The sequence below is a fragment of the Opisthorchis viverrini genome, assembly GCF_000715545.1.
Source record: "Opisthorchis viverrini unplaced genomic scaffold opera_v5_1, whole genome shotgun sequence".
In the NCBI taxonomy this organism is placed as follows: domain Eukaryota; kingdom Metazoa; phylum Platyhelminthes; class Trematoda; order Opisthorchiida; family Opisthorchiidae; genus Opisthorchis; species Opisthorchis viverrini.
Genome location: NW_008751657.1, coordinates 3,381,027 through 3,407,566, shown reverse-complemented (window position 1 = coordinate 3,407,566; position 26,540 = coordinate 3,381,027). Strand labels below are relative to the sequence as shown.

The 26,540-nt window shown below is 40.2% G+C and overlaps 1 protein-coding gene across 1 annotated transcript in view; it reads left to right on the top strand.

Annotated features, from left to right (window-relative positions):
- T265_00054 (hypothetical protein) overlaps nt 1-26,540 on the top strand; it is a gene marked incomplete at both ends in the record, with an annotated part of 32,526 nt that overhangs the window by 3,865 nt on the left and 2,121 nt on the right. Inside the window, 2 exons of the mRNA XM_009163711.1 lie at nt 12,411-13,513; nt 22,611-22,996. Of these exons, the coding sequence (XP_009161975.1) occupies nt 12,411-13,513; nt 22,611-22,996 (1,489 nt within the window). The remainder of the gene's footprint in view (nt 1-12,410; nt 13,514-22,610; nt 22,997-26,540) is intronic.

Here is a 26,540-nt window from a genome sequence, read left to right as displayed (position 1 = left end):
GAGAAAAAGGGTGATAGCTCAAGTAGCGTAGATGGTCGTTGCTTTGTTAGTTGAGCTGGGCAATTCGATTACAAACGTTTCATCATTAATTGAGGTGACATTATCAATGTATTATTGGGGAGCGTAGTGATGAGTAGCGATCGACTGGTGGTTTGCAAGCGAATTGCCCCAGCTCAGCAAACAAATCAACGACCATATGCGATTTCTGGCTATTGGAGAATGTTTGTCAGTGCAACGTCGAAGGATAGCAAAATTCTTGACCTTAGTAGAAGTGAATGAAGTTTACTTTGGTTTTAATTGGAGCATATGGTTGACAGGAACCGCGCCTACTGAATAGCTACAAGAAGAGTAAAAACAGTCTTTCATTGCAGAAGAGTTTTTAGTAACACTGTAAGTATCTTCCGACACCAATGGGGTTAATTTTGATCAAGGTATTCTAAAAATTCTTAACAAAGGTTATAGATCGTTAACCGTAAGATAACGTTCCTTATTGATCAGACTTAATTTTTCGAATATTTCCATCCGGAAATGTGAATGAAAAAATTGCATAACTACAACAGCTTCTCCAAACTAGGTGGTTATAGAGGAGAGGCCAAAACCTAGAACACACAGAAAAATTACTATTGCTATTTGGCTTGTTTTTGAGCAGCAAAGCCTGCTACTGAAGGAATTCTTTCACCTAGACAACCTTTGGTGAATCCCGTGAGTTCTCGGTAAAACTGTCATGAGATCTAATGGCACACCAGAGGTGGAAATACCACTTCCCTAACGCCGTCGCGTAGGTTCATCATAAAATTGTCCACACATTGTTCCAACAGTAGACATCAGAAGTAGTTCCGGCCATTTTCGGATACTAGGTCGGAATCGCCTGCACCTACTAACGGGCGAGAATTTTAAACGGATCTAAAAGTCTTTTGTTTGGTGAGAAAAAGAGATAAAAAGGATATGCTTCACAATAGTCCATCTAAGATTCCACCGGATTTAGGTCGGAACGCCTGCACCGACTAACGGGCGAGAATTTTAAACGGATCTAAAAGTCTTTTGTTTGGTGAGAAAAAGAGATAAAAAGGATATGCTTCACAATAGCCCATCTAAGATTCCACCGGATTTTTGTTTTGCATGATATCTTTAGCGTACGCTTTTTAAGGCATCGACAAATGCTGTTACGGGCATTGTGCTTCCAGACATTTATCGCGTTACTTTGAGGTTATCTTGAGATTCCAACATTTGATCTGCACATTACTCGAGATCTCCTCAATTTTCAAGCTCCAAAGTTTACATAAAACAAGTTGATTTTATTAGCCAGAGGACTGTGTTCATGTGAATTATTTTTTGTTCACCAAGTGGACAGTATCTTTACCAAGTAACATTCTCGGTTGAGCGATATCTTGTTTTCCAATGTCACTCGGAATAAGGCTAGTTTAATTTTCTTTGACTTGTTCTTAAGTTTGGTGTTAGATTTTCCACTCTAAAGAACGTAGTACATATTCATACTTATACTTTAGCACAGAAAAGGTGGGAACCCAAGAACGCTCACATAAGATGCTTTGTGTCAGCTAGACAAGAAACAATCACGTGACCCCCAAGAAAAGCAAGCACTCCTCCCAAATAAGTGCGGGATAATTTCTGAAAAAAGTATTCAGTCTGGAAACTGGCATTTGCTTTGAAGTAAATGTCAGGATTCCGGCAAATGTATTTGTCCTTGTCGCAATGCGATCGCTTTGGTCGCATAGGTTACCTGTGATGTGTGGAACTTCATAATTGTTTGGATATGACACTGGAGAACAAACCGACCGTGTTAATTATACGTTTTATTCGCAGGTCAACGAAATCATTGAAAGTATACATTTATCGGTGATTACAGTAGCGCAAAGTTTCGAACGGCACAATTACCAGTTAGTTATTGGTTGAATGCCTACCCGACCTCTCAAGCCATAAACCGTTAATAATATAGCCTCCTCCTGTTGTTGTAGTTGGAGCTATAAAGGTGGCAATTTACACCCCGTTCATCTAGCGTACTATGCCAGTTGATTGGGTTAGGTTAGCACCAGGGCCCTGCCTTACCTTTTTACAATTTCAAGATTTGAAAGGCTTTTAAATCACCCTTGTGATCGCATGGTAGTAAGGCCTCTGTTGCTTCACCTGTGTTGTTGTCCATGACAGAAAGGAGCTGCTGCTGCTGATGATGATAATAGTAGTATGCCAATCACTTCCGCAAAAGGCGGTGAAGACTAGTATTTCATTAGAGTGTAAAACGAAATATGGAACCAACCATCAAAATTGAGCAACTTTACAATGCGCAGGTTCTTCTTACAAACCCAACAATAAGGCATTTACTCACACCCTTACCCTTTTTGTGGTTGCTCCATGGTTGTTGAAGAAACACTGAACTGAGTGCAATAAATGCTGGAAGAAAGCCTAGATGATTGATATATCCTGTCTAGCCGGACGGTCTGAATCCCAGTAATGGTAACCGGCGCGACCACACTGGATACCTGATTCCAGCTAAAATGTAAATGAACGTCTTTCTTATTGGCTGAAGCGAGAACATACTGCAAGCGGTTGCTGTTATATATCTCATTCTGCAAGGAAGTCCGCACTATCTGCGATTTTGAGGCGGTTGTGGCAGCACTGGATTATATTTGAAATATTTGTCTTTAAAAACCACCTTATTGCGCATACGAATAAACGCGCTATGTGCCTGAAGTACTCATACATACGTATTCATTGAACTGAGTCTAAAACAGTATTGTGGTCTTAACCTGTCAAGTAGCAATAACCTGTCTACGTAGAACCCGGTTAACCGCACGAACAACATTTAACCCACACCATCCACCCCATAGTGCACCTTGAACAATGACCAATTTTGTGGAGGACGGACTTGAAGTGTACTTAAGAAACCTTCTAGAGTTAGTTCAGCAAGACTGAACGGAGTTAACAAACAAGGGAATGTTTGTAGAGAACGACTCAGAGCAGTGCTTTTGGTAACTTTTCAAATAAGTTACTCGAAGCTGCTCTTGTATGCCAAAGCTTCTATACTTTATGATTAGCTTATTGCGTGCAAACAACTAAGTTAGTCATGGCAAGAAAGGTGCACCTACTGGAATCAGTTTTATTCTATCATAAAAGTTACGCGGGGAGTGAAGAACACTGACATCAAATTTTAGGAAACAAAATCGATGGAAGATCGGTTTCCGACGGCACACTGAAGTAAAAAAGAATAACACTAGGAAGGAGAACTAGACAAAACAACCGAAAGCGTATAATTTTTTAGTCGCAGTCATATGATTTTCTGACACATCATTACCAAATCTAAAAGTGACACAATGAGGCCACAGTGTTCGGACAACTCATTGTTACAAGTGAAATTTACTTGCACACCAATTTGGTTTTTGTGGGATACTAACATAGATTTCAGCTAAATCCTCTGTTTATTATATTATTTAATTGAACCTATCGCACAATAAATGTCCATATTTTAGTTGGTATGATATTCGAAACACCAAAGTATATTTTCCTGAATTAAGCTACTCACAAGTGTGCTGAAAACTTTTCGACAGCATGGAGAGCGAAGTAGGTTGTGGACTATATAAGAGTTTACAGCAATCTTGTGGCTAGTCTCACTGAGGATAAAAGACACGGCATCATTTTTTTTTAAATTCAGGACGGTCTATTATGAACGCCAGCTGGTTAATTTAGCTTTTTGTCCATGTGCCGTTGGAAAAACAAAACGAATTCTTTGCGACTCATAGTTTTAACTGTACCTGTGACAGCCTTGCGAAAGCAAGCTCTGTTTAATTTAAATCTGAGGTATCCTTTGAGTAGCGTGGCGAATTTGTGCCCCTATTTACTCCTTCAGACTGCAAGTAAACCCCAAATTTCATGTTTTTCTGATGAAAAACACTATTCTGAATAATAGTCCGCTGGGGCCTACACAACTGGGCCTAAGTGGAAAACAGCGCAATTAGATTTCACAAACTCGTAGTGCCCGTAGAAGGTGGTTGTAGAACAAATGCTGGAGTAATCGGTTGTGGGTGATTGGCGTAAGTAAAGTTTGTGGTCCGCGTGCAACAGAAGAGAAAATGAAGTGTGTTTGTCTCTATTTGCTTACATAGGGTTCAGAGGCTAGAGTGAAAGTGGACTCAGAGTGCTTTTTTGGACGCGACCAGCTTAGTATCCATTGAAAGCCTTTAGTGCCATAAAAAATCTCCTTTTGCTTCGGTTTACATAAGCATGCAATTTTCATGTGCATCTCCAATGCTGTTTCTTTTAATGTAGGAAGCGGTCCATCAATTCCAACCATTTGAATATCCTTTTAGTAATCTTGAGTAATGCCAGATACCACAGTCTATTAGAGTTTCCCCAGGAAGGAAGGGGATTCCTTCCACTGAAGGATTGTAATAATATCGACAACGATGTGCTAAGTCGAAAGTCGCCACTTCAGAAGCTGCCACATATCAAGTTACGTATCCAGCAGATTAGTGACAGATTCGTTGTCAGGATACAACTAATCTTGAAATTAAACCAGTCCGCTGTATGCTGCAAAGACAGAAAAACTAATTCCAGTTACCAGGATTTTGCCATGGAGTACACATCTATTTGGGGGCACAGTTCAAAGCATTTAGAATTTCAGGCTGTGAGAACATCTACCACTTGGCTGGTGAGGATGTTTAGCGAAATCGTTCTGCGTAACTACGAAGCAACCGTTTGTTGCCCAACCAAAAAACTCCTGATTGCTAAAATTGTACAAGCTAAGTCATGTAAAGAGTTACCTTCTCGGTAAATCGGTATTAAATGGTTTGAAAATTCGGCAAAGCTCTACCCGAACCACCGAAAAAAATGCTGGCTTCTGAATCAATCTGGTGGAAACATGTTCGTTTGTTTTCTAAAAGTATCCTGTAAAAACATCAGAAGTTTCTCATGACTTCACAAAGGCCATGCAAAAAAACTTGAATTTAGCTGCCAAGTCAGTGTACGTTTGTAACCCTATTTTTGGAAGAACTGCCAGGCCCGTTCATATAATCTACGAAGTGTTGGAAAACAACAAGTGCCTGATTCTGGTTTTTATTTCAACAAAAATCTCTGTCGGTTTTTGGATGTAAGATTAATGTTCCATCAAGATTATTGCTTTCGTCCTCATGTCAGCGCTAGATAAATTGCCTTTATAGAGCGCTTTAGGGGAACTGCCGGAACTCTACCTATTTAGAAGGATACACTAAGAGGACCGTCTAGTTTTATACAATATTGCTGGTAATTTTATTCATTTGTCATTTGGCCTTATCTTTGATTGCGTTTCAAGTCATTCGGGATATCCATCGATAGATACTTTTTAGATGCATCCCAAGATAGGAGCGACGAATGGTTTTGAAGGAATAAAACAGCAATGCTGCGCTAATAGGAAGGCGGCGATGTAGGCTCGAGTCTTTTGGAAGTACAACTCCTCGAAATAGGCAGAACAAGATGTTTTGAGGAGCGACAATTTTGTGAAAGTTTATCGATTTGTTTGAACACACGGTGAGCTAACAAGCAGTAACACTTCATGAAACAGAGATTCCATTTGTTGGGTCATATGTATTAAAAAGGCTCAAAGCATTGGTGCGAGGTAGGCTCAATACCTAGAACTTGGGAGCACAAAATGAGTTTGGGCTAATTTCGCATAAAATACCTTAAGCAGGCGGAACCATCTAGGACTACTGAGGATAGTAACCTTGATCATTCAATCATTGGGAATCTGAGATTATCAAAATTAATGACAGAAAGGTGAGTGACTTGGAACGTATTCCTGAGACCAACCTTGAAAATGGTAAATCCGATCAGTAGACTCCGATGAGCTGCTGTGGTGTCAAGCCGATGGACTGATGCCACGTCACCATTGTATTCGCCCTGTATTAAAAAGTGAAAAGGTCTGGACAACAGAACCTAAAGTAAGAGGAGCAGACTTATACCTCACGGCAGTTCGCAACGCCTCAGAAGATCACTGAAAGTGTGTGACCGGAATGAAACTTAAAATGAAAGAATACGCAGGCTTATGGTTGGTAAAATATTTGCTCGTTTACTAGCAAAAGTTCTTGCTAAATGGATTTGATCTGCGCTAAAACTCGAGAAATTCTGTAACCTACTCCTTCGGCATGAGGAGTCTCGTCGGTATAACCATCTGACAGTAAAAACCCATCCGTCAATAAGAATGCGCTGCAGAAATCTGTCTACAAAAAAACAACAGTATTTGGTCTGATAGAAATACCTCATTAACAACGTGACACAGCCGTGTCACGTTGAGGAAGTTTTTGGAAACAAACCGTGCTAAATAGCTAGAAAACGCAAAAAATACTTAATAATGGCATGGCAAGGCAAAAGATTCCCATGAGTTCGCAAAGACCACAAAACTTTGTGTGATAGTCTGAAGACCATGATTCTTCAAGAATCTTATTGGGTGGTTTAGAGACAACGATACTTCGAAAACTAAGTGCTTTCCGCGGATATGAAGTCGAAACTCCAACGGCATCGGAACATGCTAAATCCATAGGCTGGTACATTTGATGGGCATTGCTTTTAACAGACCTGATAGTGCTCTTATCTAAAACATTTGTAGCATGTTTGTTTGAGCATGTTTATTTCTTTTGTTCCACCTTATAGTCATGAATGAATAAGCTGACAACGGTAGAGGGTTCGTGGTGCTTCAGAGAGATGACTGATGTTTATCTGACAATGATGTGATTTAGAACAATATTGACGTAGTTAGGCTTTAAAGATAGAAAAGATACGAACTTCAGTGAGTTATTATTTTCATTCTGAATCAGAAAATTGATCAATAAAACAATATTTCAAGCAGTAAAGTGCGGTGGTTTCCTAGTAGAACACCTATAGTTGGCACGCGATTTTCTGTGGCAAGTCGTCTTGGACGTGAGCACTTTTAAAACCCCCATGTGTTGAAGATCTTCCCAATGATTTTTGCTCTCACTTCGTTTGTCCCTCAACTCTGGTATCTTCACTAGCATTCATTGAACGGTCAGCACGACTTGCCAAAGAGAAGTGAATCAGAGTGTCTACATTTATTCAATAATGATGATCCCATCAAGGATGTCGTAATACTGCCGGGCCTCTCTATTTCTCACGTTTGGTTCAAACATAGTTTTACTTCCGTGATTTCGACGTCAGCTGGACATCTTCAGTTCAGGCGCCGCTCACTGGTTGACCACCTGAGAATCAAAATTACCACCATGATTAGGTTATTTCAATAGTTATTTTGGTGAGAAATCATATTGAATACCAGTTTATATAGCTGCATCATTGCAGCTGAAATTTCAAATTAGGTTAGGAGATACCATGTAAAATAAGCAAAAGGCTAACTACACCATGGTTTACTGGTCACAGACACGTAGTTCTTGCGAAACTCAGGAAAGGGTGCAATCACTGCATATTCACGTACAATGATTACGCCTGGGTTTCGTTGTTTGTTTCCTTCCTTGTAGTGTTATCCATGGACAATATCATCCCATTTCGTTTTTCATCGATCATTTCTACCACCCGCCAAAGAATCAGCCATTGTCGCAGTCTGAAAATGGATTACAATCGCCTGTCATGATTGACTGCGTAAATGCATGTCGCCGGAACGTTCGGAACGAACTGTTGGTTTGGTGGAGGCGGGATCGATTTTCAACCTCGATTTTTTTAAACCATTGCCAAAAATTACATACCTGCGTAACCTAATTGAAATTACTTAGCGTAATACACTCACTTGCAAACCACGTTATTTTTTACAGGAAAACCCACCTGAATCCAAGATAAATACCTGGTTCACGATATTCCTCCGAATGTTACGCAAACTCAGCCTCACCTCACTGGTGGTACGATATTCGAGATACTGCAGTACCTTTCCTTGACAAAACATACTACACAGGCTACTGAAGAGCCTTTGGCCTCCTCATAAGTAGTTTGAGCCATAAGGTGATACAGCTTCGTTTTCAAATTTCTAAGAGAGATTGGAGGTTGCGATTCCAGCCTTCGAGCAAGCTAGACCGATTCTTTAAATATAAGCGTATTTCAGATGCACGATTATAAAAGTCAGACACTCTAAATGTGCCTTTTGGAAGGATGATTACATGTCTTCTTTATTTGCCCGAAGTCCAGAGTAAGACGAAGCCAGTGACAGGAAATATACCGCTGGTTACCGGTGATAAGGGCAAAATTTAGTTCCATCGCCTTGTCCATTAGTTGAGGGCTTACCAGACTGACGGTTTCGGAACGGAAGAACGATTATTCGAGAAGAAACGAACTGATCCTAAAGTGTGAATATTTTGGTGTACAGTGATGGTTGCGTCCAAATTCGGTTTAAGACTGCAATCAACTAAGCTTTATTATTTACCATGGTTAATTTTTTATCGGTCGCTCGAACAAACATAAATTCGAATTACCAAGCTTCGTCAAGCCAAGTTTTCAAAACCAACCGCATGTAATAGCCAGTATGGTAACAGTGACGCTGTCGGAACACGAGTACTACATTGTAACTTCCTTGACCCTCAGGCAAATCTAATTCAGGCTAATCCCACTGCCGTAAATTTTCAGGCAAATTTAATTCAGGCTAATCCCACTGCCGTAAATTTGAACGACCCCTCACTCTATTGGGAACGAATTGGTTGGTTTGCTACACCATGGTCGTCAGGTATTATGTACCCGAAGTGCATCTAACGGATGTCTTTTGGGATCTTTTCAGTGCGCACATGAATTGCAGTTTATCTGTTCCTTTCCCGCCCAATGCACCTGCTGGTTAACTACACAGCTAATACCAGGTGTTTAACACATGCTTGGGCGCTTGTTACGATGTAGTGATTCATCCTGACCAGTAATTGGGGTTTGCACTTGATCCTTCGACATTCAGGCCAGAGGTATGACGCCACCCCTACAGACCAAAATGGTAACCAGGTACAGTTGTTTAGAGATCATTCGGATGAACTGACTTTGCTAGGTAGATCATGTTCTTGTGAAGGATGACCGTTCCAGTCGTTCTACGGATGAATGTTTTACTAAGTTTATAATGGACCTTCTTGCATGTACATTGGGAAAGATTGGGTTCTTTCTGCGCACCCATAGAAATCTGGTTTTGGATCATGTGTCTTATTGTAGTGTGTCTTGCTCCAGCAGTTCTAGCAGAACACTCGTCAATATATTCCCAATGTTGATATTTTTGCAACATTCAGTAACATAAACAAATCGGGAGTGACACTTGATGGGCATGCAAGTTGCATTGAACAACCGTTTACTTCACCTATTCTGCCCCATCTAAATCCGCTGTACCTTTCGTTCGCACCAGCTGTGACTGAATGCAAAATTTTGCAAGGTTTCACAAATACACATAGAAAAAATCCTTCTGAAGAAACCTTGTGTCGGCTGCTCATACTTCTTTGATTGCTGGTCTTTGGACTCACAACCTTTTGACAAATACACTTAAATTTTAAAGAGAAAAGGTTCTATTGTACCTAAATTTGTGAAGATAGATGTCACACATTATTACCAAGGTTAAATTTCCAATCGTTTCAATTTAAACATCTGCCTAAAATTTTCTCCTGCAACTTTTTCCCGAATTTCAAAGTGACGACGCCAAAAATCCCTGGGTAATGACATCTGATCAAACATTTTGTTCGAAGTCTTCGCTCCCACTATCACAGTAAAGGACAATTAATACTGCACTACCAGCCAATGTAGTCTAGGGAACACAAACGAGTCCAAACAGGATGATTATTATTCAAGCATGTTTTTATGGCGTTGAACACTGGAAGATGTGCCCCTTCTTGGAATGTTGTACCCACGACTACGAACAGTTTGAATACCATTTGGACGTCTGTATGCATCTGTTTGACGTCAGAGATCACCCAGACTTCACGCGCTTTCAAGGGAAACCCTGTACCTTTTTTGCAGTGCCTTACGAAACCTAATAAACGTAGCTGATTTCTCTGTATAGGTGGTTTTACCATGCTCGCTAAGAATTTATCTAGCTCATGTGTTGGCAAACATACAATGTCACCATTTCCCTTACTAGGGCGTCCACCTTGTGGATTTTTGGCAGCTTGTAAAGCTGTAGTTAAACAGCAGTATTCGTGTAAATTTAGTACCACTTATCTTGCAAAAAACGGTCTGGTATGGGTCTTGCTTTCCTTCTAAATTCAACCTTATTTCATTACTGACGAAATAGTGATATTTTTAGTCCGCCCATCACCTTCGCATATGGTTGTTTCTCATTGAAACGGCTTACTCTTATCCACCCTCTAACAACGGCAATATCCACCTATTAGGCTGTGTTTGAGACTGCCCGCTGTGATGACACTAAGAAACTTGGGCAGTACCTAGCATGGATTAAACCTGCTGTTAATGAAATATATCGTTGGCTGGTTCCCCGCTGACCAACTTCGGAACCCTATCACTTTACCTGACGGGACTTTAATCAGAAGAGGAACGTCACCCAAAATTAGTTTCCAATAGTTTTTCAAACTCATACAAAGCTCAGGTTTCTGCAGGTATGCATTTTGTGACTTCTAAGAAGATCCACATCTTCAATGACGTAAGAATCCGCTACTGTGGGAATCTTCTATTACACAGTTCTGGCTACTCGCCAAACGACGGTGGATCCAATGCCCTAAAACTGGTTGTGTAACTCTTAGTTTGTGTTCCTCTTTGTAAAAAATCCTGTCGTTTTGCCTGGCCACATCAAACGGTGCTACTGAGGCAAGTCCCGCTTGTTGATCTGGGACTTATTGCACAGGTAAAATACTAAACTAGGACCATCTACTTCAGTGATTTCCAGAACAGATTCTTCAAAATCGTAACTTCTGACTAGAGTATGAGTGGTATCGTTATCGACCAGCACGCCATGTGTTATGATTACCTCAGATCGGCGTGGTGAAGCCGCCCTTTATGAAATATTTTGACAATAAACCACCCTCGCCTTGCCCACACATGATTCATTTATACGCTTTTGATTGAGTCCTGTTAAAAGCTAGAGCTTATAGTAACTAAAAGTTTTTTCACCATCATATTTTTCAAACCTAAAACGGGTGGACCGTATGAAGTTTCGAACATCTACATATACACAAGCTGCAAAGGCCAAATAAAAGGCAGAATGACTACCGGACAGTGTCTGATTGGGAAAAACAGCTAAACGTATGCTGTAAGGTAACTGACAGGATGGCCCTGAAGTGCGGATGGCGGTATGTATAGGAAGATGTGATGTTGTGTACGCATTCAAAGGCAAGGATAAGTTCAAACCAGAGGTTCAAATGTGTGAACAATGTATATCTGACTACGCAAAATAGGGTCAGGCCTTTGTAACAAAAGCACTGGCTACGGAGATAAAGCAAGTCCTCGTCGATCATACCCCGAGAAGAACTGTGACTAGTTCCCTGGGTGTCAGTCAGTCAGCTGCTAACCGACCTCTAACTGTCCCCATCAGGCTTTCACCGCTTGGCCAAGATGCCAAATATTGCTTTATCAACCGAAACAGCTTTTCGTTTGTCCTTTTACACTGTCACTGGAAATAAGTATGAAACAGAACAACGGGTCATCGTTTCAGAAGGGTTTGGTAAACAATCGGTGGTTTATGCATATATGTATATATTTATATACATAGCACATAATTATGCTTATTTTGAATCCGACAAAAACTAAAATGTAGAACTTCGCTTCAAGGCTACCCACAAAGTCGATGAAAACTCTGGACAGCCTCCTGCCGGTTTTGTGCATCTTGGTGATCACTGGGAAGTCCTAAACTCTGAATTTCTACCAATTTTGCTTCCAACTTGAACAAGTGGGTTACTACGAATACAACTGAAAATGAATTGAGAATGAACTGAAATTCCCCCGTTGATGCCCCCTCATAGGATTCTGTGAATCGGCGCACTGATTAGATTAGCTTCCTGTGAGAAGTGACCAAGTTATACAGTAATGTTTGTTAGTCTTCAGCACAATCGGTGGTTATGCATATATGTATATATTTATATACATAGCACATAATTATGCTTATTTTGAATCCGACAAAAACTAAAATGTAGAACTTCGCTTCAAGGCTACCCACAAAGTCGATGAAAACTCTGGACAGCCTCCTGCCGGTTTTGTGCATCTTGGTGATCACTGGGAAGTCCTAAACTCTGAATTTCTACCAATTTTGCTTCTAACTTGAACACGTGGGTTACTACGAATACAACTGAAAATGAATTGAGAATGAACTGAAATTCCCCCGTTGATGCCCCCTCATAGGATTCTGTGAATCGGCGCACTGATTAGATTAGCTTCCTGTGAGAAGTGACCAAGTTATACAGTAATGTTTGTTAGTCTTCAGCACTGGTTGACACTTAAAATGCAGGACGCACTAAACAGGGCTTCAGAGGAATTTACTAAAAATGTCCTACTGTTTTCATTTTCAGTTCCAAATGATGACGACGGACATGCAGCAGAGAAAACAAAGTTGGGGAAAACAAGAGAAGCAGAGTTTGCACAATCAAACGCGCGAGCAGCAGCAAATAAACTGGTGGCTGATTCATTCTTCGGAACCGTCGCAGGACGCTTGGCACAAGAAATTCATGACGAGTTCCTTGTGTGTAAAATATGCTTAGAAAGCTACAACAACCCAAAGTGTCTCAGTTGTTTACACACGTTTTGTGCGGCCTGCATTGATAAACACATTTCTGCTGAAGTCACTTATAACAAGTACACCGACTACCGAGATTTCACCTGTCCGCTATGTCGGAAGCGAACGCAATTGCCACTTGGAGGAGTTAAGAGGCTTCCCGACAACTTCCTTATTTCAGGCCTGACGGAGTTGGTCATGCGACAGCGTGCCTCTTCTCACTCATCGTCTTCCATTACCTTGACTGCAGGACCCAACGGTCGTGGCCTCGGAGATGGACTGGACACCAACAACTGCTCATTAAATGGTGAGGATGATAATGATCGTGTTCATCAACTTCCTCGATTAAATAGGCGTGGTATTACCTTCGGAGAGTGTGAAATATGTGCCCAAGTCGGCTGGTTGGATCGCGGACACTCGACAGAGCCCGTTAGCAGACCTTTGTCTAACGGTGACACTGGACGAGCCAGCTCGGCTCATTTAAGCAATGCGCCTCAGGCATCATCCAAGTGTTTGGATTGTAACAAACTTCTATGTATCGAGTGTGTTAAGCGACACCGGAACACCAAGGTCACTAAAGATCATGCCACTTTTGATTTGCAGTCCGGCAAAGAGATTGAGTGCAAAGAGCATCCCGGTGAAACCGTTCGGTTTTATTGTGAGGCCTGTTCGTCGTGCATATGCGTCCTGTGCACCTTCAATGAACATCGAGAACATGAAGTAACCAGTTTCGGTGAAGCTGTGAATTGCTTGCGGGCTGAATTGGAAGGGGCCTTGGAGCACGCTTCCAGACGAATTCTTAGTTGTCAAACCAGAATGAATGCAGTCAATGAGGCGTCGGAGTTGGTTCACAACTTGGAAAGGCAAATTCACGAAACTGCTGAACATTTTATCGAAGCAGTGAGTAATTGTTCCGATGAACAATTTGTGACCATTCTAATAACATCATGTTGTAGCGGGGAAAATATTATAGCTGACTCCTAAGGGGAGGTAATCCAATGGCTCTTTGTCAATGATTCTTAATGACAGCAGATTTTCCAGTGAAAGATTGTTCAAAGAACTAACAAAAGTCGTCACCCTGAAGGAAACTGCTTTAATTTAATGCACATCGGATACAATAGCCTAGCTCCTTAATTTGATTTGATAGAAGAAATGTGGGGCATTTAGTTCATTTTGTTTAGGTAATTGGCTGAGTAATAATAAACCAACCAAATGTATCAAATATACATATTTTTATTTAGTCATTCCTAAAATCAAATAACTGATTGAGTTTTGGATTAAATTCAAATTGGATAGCATAAAGCAATGAATTTTGAGTTGCTAAGAATGTGGACGGGGCAGAATAGAATTACGTACAGGATAGATTCCAAGAGCCTGAAGTCCACTTGATCGAAGTGACAATTTTTCGGGGTAAGAAGTTTCAAATTTTCAATAATTTGCTTCCATTTAGTGTGTCCTGGAAAACCCTTTGTGTTGTCGTTACGTTTGTTATCGGGGCTGTCATAGAAATAGTGCTAAGTGTTTAAAAAGCCATATATAATAAAAGAAGGCTGTTGTTACTGGCATTGATTCAGGTAAAACAGTTTTCTTAATTGATAAATTTTCCTCAAAAAGAGTCTGCAATACTTGTGTGCAATTAGTGCTGAAATTTAACAACAGTGGTCTGCCACATTGTACAAATAAAAGACATTCAAAGCTGCGAGCAAATTACATGATTACCGGAAATCACTGAAGTAACCTAATTTACTTTAAGCTACTGAAATGGAATATTTACTCACATAATTCTCCCAGAAAGATCCGGTCGTTATGAGGTTACTATGCATGTGAAATGATGTTCAAAACGTCGTTTTGTCACTGCTACCCGCCAACTACTTTAAAAAATCAGGGAAATAAACTTGTTGGGATTATGGATTGATTGAAAATCTTTGCTGCTGAGACATCTTTGTTTTTTCAATACACTACTCACCTATGATAACACACCTAGGTTTTCCCACTGACGACCTGAGAAGCCTGTACTAACACGGGACAGGGTGCACCTAAGTCAAATTTCTTTTCAATGCGTGGTTCCATTGACATCCCTGCGCTGTTGGTCAGATTCATCTCAATGCTGAATTCCCCTTTTTCGGTCAAGATATATTTGCCTTTTTTGAAAGAAGAACGACTCATGTTTAGTTTTTGTCATGAGGACCTTAAATTATGGATGTTTGTATGCTATCGTGTCCGCTTTGTTTTTCGGAACACCGACCATCGCAAAGGAGGACCTTACCCTCTAACTCGTGGCACAACGATATAGCGTTGTGTTTTCACGTTTTGCGCGAAACTGACCGATGCATCAGCCTCGCTGAACCTTCTTACGGGTGAAAAAATTTCGACTTCTTTCTGTCGTCAGAAACGTGGTATTGCCATGCTGTCCCTTAAGGTTACAGTTAGTAGCTTCTCGGCTAGTAGTTGAAAACTAGGCCTTCCTCCCAAGAGTTGCTGTTTATCGATGTGAGTAACTCGCAACTGGACACAGTGTAGTGTCACTGTGTAGTCACAAAATACTCGTCACACGGTCACGTCTTGTCTGGTTTCCCATGTAAATTATTCTCCCTTCTGAGCTACTCACAGTTAGTTGGTAGCCCTGGAAGACTGAAATTTTATTAATAATCTTTTATGTAAGTGAAGCCGATCTACACCGGAAGACCGAGAAACAGTGCATGGCAGTCTAATTATGGGTTTATCAGACTGCCAGTCGGCAGCTCGTCGCCAGTAGCCTTCAACTATTAACCGGAAGGTTGCAAGTTCGGATCATCCGGAAATTCGTCAGATGCACCTTTATGGTGATACTTAGTATGCAGCAAATAGCCCATTAGTAATTTCTGGCTGTTTAGAATAGAATCATCTCATCTACGGGCCAGGTGTTTTACTTGGACCCAAAAACTCCTCCAGGGGGCGAGCCAATATTTCATTCCTACGTCCTTTGCTCCCCCTAGTAAATTGTCTGGTTTGCTTACAAATCTTTTTTACCAAGTGATTCAACGTGCACAGAGCTAGACTACTCGCGTTTCTTTCAGTGTTACTTCCATGACATCCTTCAGTCATACCAAAACAAAGTTTGGATACTGTGAGATTCTAAATATCTCCGGCGTCCTTCACTGTGAGCTTGTTTTGATATGTAAAAACACAAGAAATACATAAGCGTCTATCACATGCTGAGAGAGATCACCACATACAAAAACCGTAGGTAAAGTTGAACACAGCGAGATATTTGTATCTTATAAACCAATCTTTAGTAATTTCAAAGAATATGTTGTATATGTGTGTCATCTGACTGCCTACAAATATTCTTTGCATCAAACTGCCAAGTGTTTGTGAAGTGCTTTACCGCTCACAAGATTCCTACATGCGGTTCCTCAGAACACTTAATACAGCTGAACCATCAACACTCTGAAAATGTCCTCGCTGAAGTCGAAGGCCGAGTCTATGAATCAACCGATGGCATAACGATGGGTAGTCTCCTTAGACATTTGTTGGCAGACGTTCCTTTAGGAAGGAACGAAAGAGCAGTCCGATCCTGTATAGAATACCATATTCTACAAATAATATGTAAATGTCAACTTAGTTTTGGCAGAGTGCAATCCTTTTAAGTACCCATACAACCATGTGAACGAGTTATATCCAAAACTCTCAGTATTTTCTGAAGCGGAGCCTGGCAGCAGCTTGATATTTTTAGATGCTCTTATTGTCTTATGCCCAGATGACTCTTTGGTTTTTCGAGAGCCTCACATGGAACCCAGCTGAATCTCTCGTTTGTGATGTTCTCAGGCAACTGAATTAGCTGCACCAGGCCGCCTCATGTTTTAGTCGCTACGAGAACATCACAAGTGAGAGATTCGGCTGGGTTTCAGGCGAGTCTCTCGAAAAAACAAATTAGTTTGCGAATGAATGTATATTCGCGAGGTTTGTCGGTCCTTATCAACCCGGTTGGGCGCACAAAGACCCTGACTTCGTCCAGCAACTTGCATTGGATTGAACAAACAATGCAAGCTGCCCGGTTTCGCTGTTTTACTGTTGTTCATTCCTAGTTGTAATGAAGGATCACTTGTTCCAGTATCGTGGCTGAAGGTATAAAAGCGAAATATCAGCGCTCCATCGCATTTATCTTCTTTTTGTGCTACTCAAACGGATAAAAGTTACCCAATGTTTCAAAACACCAATGTGTTACCAACCCTTCTGGTGTACCGCTCTGTTGCTCGAATCCGTCAACAAATTACGGTGCCTTATAGATATCCCATGAAAATAAGAATAAACACCGAAATGAGGCAGTTTTCCACTTCTGCGTCGTTGATATGACCAAATGACACCACCAACGAATAACGGCATAATTGAAGTACTAAGCAAAGCTTTCAGACGAACACTTAGAAGTCACCTCTTGCACGCACACTTCCATTCATTAACTGCAATCGTTTTATGTGGCTTGTCCGTAGAAGGTGAACAGACGTTTTAAGACATTGCGTCTTCCAGCCAACCTACGATGAAAGTTTACTTCAAGCAAATGGAAAATCTCTCGAACTTTGCACTGCCAATTTAGACGTGACGGGTTTAACCACTTTGACTGGACTTTGATTCCGAAGGAACGAGTTTTAAGACATAGCGGTTTACGACAGATACGTTCGCTTGATTCGGTATAACATCTGTTTACCTTAAATGAAGTATGGGGAGGCTGAAAACTAGACGAAAAATTCACAAATTGCAACCGATTATAAAAAAACGCTAAACGGGTTTATCACAGACCCTTCCATGCTCACTAGGTTGATTTCACCAAATGAAGTTATCATAATGACTTGACGATAGTTTGCGCTTGGCTTGAACAGTAAAGTTCACACAATCGTCGCAGCACACAATTAAATTTCCGAGAAAACTGAGTTGAACAGCCTGCTGCGTATATATATTAGCCTAGACTTTCATCATACAGTACATCTTATTTTGACGGACGGGGGCTCTCTCCTTAAAGTGGTTTAACAAGGTTACTTGGCAACTCCGAGACTCGTAGGAACCCGAATAAATATCCACAGACTGAAAAATGCGAGTCAGCAGTGATACTCAACGAGAAGAGGCTGTTCACGGAAGAATCTAAGAGCTTCACAATAAATCAGGTTAAGTTACCGACAAACTCACCTTCGCTTCAGATAATGTATGACAGTCTGAAACCGGAAGTCATGCACTGCCATTAAGCGACAGCCCATTCTTCGTCTACTACAGTTTTCCGAATATGCTTCCCGTAGACAAATTCCTCCAAATCCATGTAAACCGTGCCTAGTCTCGTTCTGCTAGCTAATTTGCCTCCTACACAGACCCTGTCCAACTTCGCGTGATCTTTCAGGGCCATATGTGGTGCGCCACAAAATTTATTACCCATCTGATCTATTTCACAGCAAATGTATCTAAGTGACTGAGTGAGTGTAGAAAGTATATGGGTTATTCCCTTGAAATACCAATTCGTCTTATGTTACAAGTTGCGAAGAGACTTAGACTTAGGAAATTAGAAATCGGATTTCATAGTTTGATAGCAATATACATTACAAAACAGATGGCTCGCGTTCACTGCATATTAAAGGCTTTTTTAACCAGATATTAATGGCACGATACTTATTCTTTCTATACTGAGCCGAGTTCTTTACTCCTTAGATGTCAGCGACTCTGGTGCTGGAAGTTCCAAATAAACTTTATACTTGGGCGGTGATTAATTTTCATCGCTTCTCTATTGAATTACCCACTTCGCACGTTAATAATACACCGATATACCATGGTAGTCTTAGTATAATAACACAATGAACAGAAATAACGTTCATTTCTCCAGGGAGATTATCACATACTCAAGTGCAGGAATTTTTTCTCTATGGGCACCACGTTTCTATCCGGTTTTCATAAAAAGAACATTGAAGTGTAAAGTAAATGTCAGATAATAATAGTGGTCCAGTCTTATAAATATTCATTAATCCAATATTTTGGACTTTATTTGAAAAGTCTAGCAGCGTGTCAAAGTTCAGCATCCGTACCATAGGTATGTGACAAACATGAAAAAAATTAATTGCTAAGAGTAGTGGTAATTTATGGTCGATCAGTGTACAGTGCAATTCTTGACGTATTTTGCAAGAAAGGTCGGTCCCTAGAAAACTACCACCTGCACTTATGCGCCTTTATATTGTTTTATTTCGTCAACCAAAGGGGTTAAAAATTGCTGATTGGGTGATCAAGTTGCGGATATACCTCATATATTTTGAAACAACATTTTATCTGCAGCAAATAACCTATTGAGCAAAATATGGTAACTTTTAAAAACAAATGAAGCGTCTTTTCAAAAGATTTCACCAAGTGGACCGGTCTCGATTTGACATAAACTCAAATTGCGTAAGGTGTTCATAGTCGCGAGAATTTGGGATTGTCTCAACCTCAGTCCTTCATCGATTCTCTTCGGTTCTCGAAACAATCTAAACACTGCATGAGGAGAAAGAAACTCACAGTGACCCACAGGAACCGGAGAAGCACTGTACTGACTAAGATGCCGAGAAATTGAACCCCATGGGCATTGTGGACAGCCAATTTGCTCAGTAGCTCAATTGGTAGGGCACATGTCAGATAAGCGGGATAACGGTGATTCAGAGCCGCGTCTAAGTACCTCTTTTTGTTCGTTATATCTACACTTGGACTTCTCATTACACAATTCATCAAATATCCTCCTATTTTCTAGCAATCTTCATAAGCCGTTCACAATTCTTGGCGCAGCTGTAAAGTGGCCACACTGAACTAGGTAAAAAACTCAGAGTACAGAAATCAACCAGTGGTATGTGGGACACATTAATCAAGCAAATTTTCTCGCATAGGATAGTTCAAGCAAACCGTGAAGTGACATTTAGGTGTTGCACAGTAATGAACAACATATCATCTCCGGTGCTTGAGGAAAAAGTATCTTTCTGATTTCAAGCAACATTTATGCTCTAAGTCTTCAAAGTTGATCGAAAACCTCAAGCTAAATTGTTTACGTTTTTCAGAGTAGACGGAGGAAAAAATCACACAATTTCAAATGAAATGCAAAAGCCTGTCTTCAGAATTGTAAGAATAGATGTTGGGTGATTCTTTGACAGTTGAGAGAAGATTTTAGCGACGTAAGGTCCCTGAGTAAACCGTTGTTCCACTTGTTCAAGTGGATTAAACGAACGTAGCTAACCTTGAGTAGCCGGGATTTTCATTCCACAGCAAAATTCATTTTCACCGACAGCATGTAAAAATTGTTAACCAAAAAATTCTAATCATCCAGATGGCCTACAAAAAATGCAGCATGTTGCACGGTGTTCAGATTCCTTTAAGAGGAAATATTGATTGTATCAACGCCGCCTGATCTTTAAGTTTTTCTGATGCGGAAATTTGTGCACCATTGGAAGCAAATTTATTGTTCGGATCTGCCGTCAGCTCTATCTCCAAAAGTTTTCCCATTATCCACGAATAATCCCACAACATGTCAGAGAAACAAATTATAAAGCAACTTGGAACTAAGCTGAGCTAATTGTTTATTGCTGTTTAACTACCAATTCACCAGTTAAAAAAATTCTTTCAGTGGCTAGGAAGTAAAATGAGTATAGCAAAGGCAGTAATTGCGAATGCACGTAAACGCATTTAGTTATATGGATTGAGCAGAATGCTGAACTGCTAAAATGTAATGTTTGGTGCCACAGTAACCAAAGCACCGTACTCCACCTTTTGCAGTGCAGGAAACAACAGTGAGGTTGCTTCCATTTCCAACCGGTATTCTAACGGTATTGGACATTGAAAACTAAAGGTCGCGACAAATGGAGATGTGTCGTAAACGCGGAACCTTTTGCGCCATTATGGTTTAGTTAAATTGCGTGCACGGACAATTCTGAAAGCAGCCAGTGCAGAAAACGTCACCGTGCACAAAGTCAGGATAAAATAACCCACAGAAAACACGCAAATCTGCATCGCTGTGGACCTGAAAGTTAAGTGTCCGCCAAGCAATCAGCGAAGCGAAGATGACTGTCAAACTTCCTCTACAAGTAAAGGAAATAACCACGCCGTCCGAAACACATGAAGCGTCAATATGAATGCTCTTTAGTGACGGTGAAAGTGCGATCAATGACACCGACTGGTATTGGGATAAAAGCCGCGGAAATCACAGCTGAGAAAGCGAAGGATAATGTGACCCATGGATCTCTCTTTATGTAAAATTTTGCTTGATAAATTCGTAACCTAAACACAATTTGATTTTAAAAACAAACTGACAAAAGATGTTAAAGGAGTGAAAAGATGTCCATATTTCGATAAATTGAACTATTTGACAACTAGGTACGCCTTCTCGTATTCAAGGACGAATGGAGGTGTACAATCCTACCACTACGCTGCCAGGACCAACAAAATTTACGGTATTACGAGCAAGGAACACGAAATCTACTGATGAACTATTCATCACATCGTCCTAATCAACAATCATACGGCGTGCACCAAACCCAGAACGTAATGTATGTAACAAAGCCAACTCGATATGAAAAAACTGCACACACATACGAATGCTGAGGTATGTGAATCAAAAAGCGAATTTTTTGTAAAAAAAGACAGGCATAAGAAGGACCAATGAACCTAGAAAAATCTCACCTGCCAAGAAGGCAGCAGTTCTAACGTATTTTTAGTAAAATCCAAAAACTAACGCTCCCCGTTGAAAATATTCCATGTACCCTATGATGGAAAAAAGTTTGGCGGAGATTTGTAAGGTAATGAAATTCAAATGCATTGGGCTGCTACACGCCAACAACACTACTGAATCTGTGTTGTGGAATATATATTTATATGTAAATATGCGTACAAATGTATGTATATATATATGCATTTATATACATATATACATGTATACGTGCAACGTGTAATAAAATCCGGAAGCATCAATATGTATGCCGTGTATTTTGATAGGAGTGGTCTTTTTAACTTCAGGCGTATATTGACAAGTCTAATCACAGACAAGCCAAGCTTGGTGAAAGAGACTACAAAGCACGATTTTTGTGTCATGGCTAGGCGAAGACGGCTTTCAACCTTTGACCGCTGCCTTTTAATGTACACGAGAATGCTTTTCTCGGACACATTTGACTGGTGTTCACTTGTGTGTATATATCACCGTATGTATGCGTTTGTAACAAAAGGATAAGGAAAGCCAAGTTACACAGTACCTGGCACAAGCCATGACAGCAAAAACTACCATCTGTAGTCGGTGGGCCGAAATTGTAATCCTTTTAGCTAATGCAGTCTAAACCTACTTGTAAGTCATGAAAAAGGAACCTTTCCGGTACATCTTTGCGCCAGCATAATTTGATCGAAGTTCAAATTATTTTGTAAACAAATCCAGTTCACCTGACTGTTCAGACTTACTTCTGCCGACTAGCTAGCACTGCATGTGCCGGCTGTCATGCATTTATTTTGCTACCTTCCTTTCAGTACTCAGAATTTCGAGACATTAATAGTATTTGTGTTAGCTCTTATAGCACGATGAATGCCTGAGCAAGTTTTCATTCACCTTGCATCCTAAATCATGCAATTTTTAACGTGACAGCCTACGGATATGATTACGAATCCTAGATGTTCGACTGTTATTTGGAAAGGCCTCCCAAAGTGGTACGTCATGTGTGGGGAAATTGAAAAACGCGAAAATACAACCGCATTTCAAGTCAATGAATTTTGTAGGGCGGCCCCTTCCACATACTAGGGCTTTAATCTCGGTTTTATTCAAATGGATGCTAGCGCGTTTTACGGCAAAACGGAAAATCGTTCATTGTGTATATGAAGCATTTACCTCCATGAGCAAGTCACCATATCTCGAACGGACGTAACGATTGGTCATGTTGGTTTTATTATACCATCTACATTTTGCTTGAATTCTAAGTATGTACAGTTTTAGGTTATCTTAGTACACATTACTGCCCTATGTTTCTAATTATATGTTTGATTTGAAAAGATCCAGAAACAAGAACAAGAAATCCTACATGATCTACATGAATTTATTGGGTCTAAAAATATGGCAACTATCAATCACCAGCTGGATGCGGAACATCGATTGGAATTGGCAGAGAACATCTACAAAGAATCATCTAAATATGTAGAGGGACAAGAAATTGACATGCTTCTGGCTAAATCAGAGTTGTACGAAAAGTTGAATCAACTCAATGAACTGCACTTGGATGAAGCGGAGTTTGAACCCATTACCGCTGAGGTATATTTCCGTCCAGGAACTGCCCAACTCGGTTACCTTACAAACGAAGTTTCCGGTCCACCAACGGAACAGTATGAATATCTTCACCTACCACTTTCCTCGTCACAATCTTCCCTTGAACTGGCTAACAGGTGAGCATACAACACTTGATTTCCTAGAGTTGTTTTCATGGGCATCCTTTGAAATACTTGGGTTTAGTTAAAGCGGTATTACAAACCGAATTTGTTTGACACAGACATCTGGTCTGTACAAGTACAATCACTCTATATTTGCCACCAGTGTTAAGTTGAAATAACTACTTATCTACCGCCTAAGACCACAACACACATGCCATCATCTGTGTAAGTTTAGATGAGAATAGTCAGTGTTAAACCTGGAGTCGAACACCGGGTATGGCGCCCTGGAACTTCAGATTAAAAAAAACTATCTTACTAGTCATGAGAGTTGACGCTACAAGTTTTACAATGCCAGGAAAGCTTCGCTGTCTTATTAGGTTTAACTTTGGCTGAAAAATGTAGAGACCTTAGCAAACACCTAGCCATCTTTCTGCATCAGTGTCCACTTGCCTTTATTTGTTGTTGATTCATCGTCATCCATAGAATAGCTGTTACAAGTGATTTTGTCCTTAGAGGCCTTCAGGTTTTTTGTTTACCCCAGCTACAGTTGGAAATCTATATAGGCCTTGTAAGGTCATTTTGACTGGCTAAAAAACAGTCATTCGGCGATTCCAAATTACAAGTAGAAACTTACTGCAATAGAAATATTGCAATCTAGTGATTATCGATCCGAGGGGAATCAGCTGTGAACACCATCCATCAAAATGATGATTTTAGTCAGATTTCTCTCTTTCTGGAATCGCTTGACGTTCGTCCTTTACAGATTTCGATCGGCTTTCCAGTTTTTTTCCGTCACCTACCTAGTCTTGTCTGGTACTGATTTTACACAAGTAGCTCAGACATATGTCGGCACTGTTTACGCCCTGTTTAAGCTACCTAGTGAGATTCTAAACCGGTAGAAGGAAGTGGCTGGATGTTCTTATTTAACACTATTACTTAGTTAATAGCATGGTAGGTTGATTTTTTTTCTGTGCCTGCACACTGGCATAGTTTGTCGGTCATTGTACCTTTAAGGTCTCGACTATGTACGAGCCTTTACCGTTAGACTAAGACTCACTTAAAACTACTTCGTTTCGTATTGTTTCATTGTAATCAAATTGTGTAAATATGAGAAAGTTTTGTACAACAATAAGGAAATGATTTTGACCACTGTATATACTTATGGCATTGTTTGTGCAGACGAAACTTCCAAAATTTGCCCAGGTATCTTGTTTTTTTCAATTAGAGCTCTGTATCCAATCTGTATCCTAATAAGTACATACCAAAAACAGGCCATGATCTTGCAGTAGTTTAGTGTACAGTTTTACTATGTTTGAATGCATTTTATTTATTTCGGAAGCACAATGTTTTCCAAAGCTACTAGACAGTTTACCTAAGCGTATATTTGATCCTTTTGGGAAGGTAATTTTCCTCGTTATCCGGGGGTTTTGGCCGTCGACTTTCTAAACTTTCGTCGTTGCTCTTCTATTAGAGCTATTCAATTTTTTCAGACGGATTACCGACTTATTTTCAAAGTTAATTTTGTATACACAGAAATCCTAAGGCGAAATGTTGAGTGCCGAGAGATTATGAAAGATTAATTAATCAGTAAGCCTGATTTAATCAATACCCACTGGTGAACTACAAACAACATTCACGATGTCAAGATCTTTAACAAATCATGGTTACAAATGGCATTAATTGTTGAGTCGCATTGTTGATTCATGTCAGTAGTAAGATGAAAGAAGAATTTTCGTCAAAGCTTGCAAAATTCACGGGATATCATTCAGGATACAGTGTATGCAAAGTTTATCCTCATAACCTGGCTTCCTAGTTCAATCATTTGTTGAAGTGGATCAGGAGAATCGATCAGAAGTTAGGCTGAAAAATCAGAGCAGAAGTGCCCGACAATGTTTTAACCGTTTATACCTGACGTTGTAGTTCTAGAATGACGTGGGGTTGAAAAGCAATTACTTGCCAACAAGAAAGTAATATCTTACAAAAACGGTCCTCAAGACAGAGTTAAAGCTTTAACATCCACTTCAAAATCACTTCAAAGAGGGCCATAAACTTTAAACTGGTTTCTCTGGCCGTCTACGTTGGGATTTGATATATAAATCTAAAATGGGCCTTACTCGGCGCCCCGTAGGATCAACATTGGCTGAAGTGCACTGCCTATTCTGGAAGTTTGAAAGATTTTTCCAGAAATCCATTTATGAATAGACTAATTTATTTGTCTCCTCATAGGCCGATAAATTACCAGACGCACACAGGAGTGGTCTAACAAGAAAGTTTCATATTAATGTGCTCCAGACAAGGGAATTAGTGGTAAAAGAAGCTATTAACTTCGACACGTCAAGAGTTTTTCAAACGTGTTCTCCATTTGTTACACGAGAATTTCCCCAGTTACAACTCTTCTTAAAGGTCACCGAACGTACACAGGTTTCTGAGATACGCCTTCGGCAACACGTTCAAGTGATCTTGGTTTCTGTTTTTTTTCCCGAACAAGAATAGTATACACCGAACTGAAATTTGATTGAGTAAAATTTGGGTGGGCTATTTTTTAGCCACGCTCGTTTTATACGCTAACCATAACGAAAGGCATTTGCTTAGGGCAGTAAAGTGTCTACTGTGCAAATGGGACAAAAACAAATCGTCTACTGTACATCGAGATTAAGGTTATCCAAACAGAATCGAGGTGTTTTCCGCACCTGAAACAAACACTCGGAGACCCCCGTATCGATCTAAAACGAACTTAGAGTGTAAAGTCAATTCAACAGATCATTTCTGATGGAATTGCCAATGAAAGATAATGATGTATATGCTAATGAGTTTAAAAGCTAGTGAATTGATAACAGAGACGACAGTAAAAAACGAATCTGTTTTCCACCTCTTTAGTACCACAATGGGCTTCGCTTCTACCCGTGAGGAACCTGAACACTGGGTTCATTTATTTCTCTGATAGGAAACCTAAAAAGACGTACTACAGTATACGGAAACCTTGTTTCTATGTTCTTTCGTGGATTCCTTTTCAGGGTATGTCCTCTTAGGTCACTGAAACTTTTATTAGGAAGTACACTATGCTGTACGTCAAAAAAATGCACAGACTCGTCTGATTGCTAACCAATGGTTAGGAGAAAATTATATATTTATATTATCACATCTTTATGTGCTTATATATCTTTATATTATGCCTTTATAACAATCGAAGATGCAGTGTCAAATTAGGAACCTCAGTATCAACTTGTTGACTTTGCCTCTGATAAGCCAATTTTGAATTTAAAATAATTTACTAAAAATGTTACGAGTATTAATTGTGTGCAGCGGTCCACAGCTTAGTTATCGTTCCATTATCATGACACCCGGTAGTTATCTGTTGGTTACCAACATTCAGTTAACTTGCAGCTTTCAGCCTACCTTACTCGATGATGAATGAGTAAATAACCCCCACTTATCCCCACTAAATATGACCCAACAGTTTGTCTATTGTGCAGTGTTGCCTGTTTATTTCGAATAATCAGGAAAAGAAACGTTAAGTTATTCTCAACATTTTTATGATGTTTTCCATTACCACACAGGG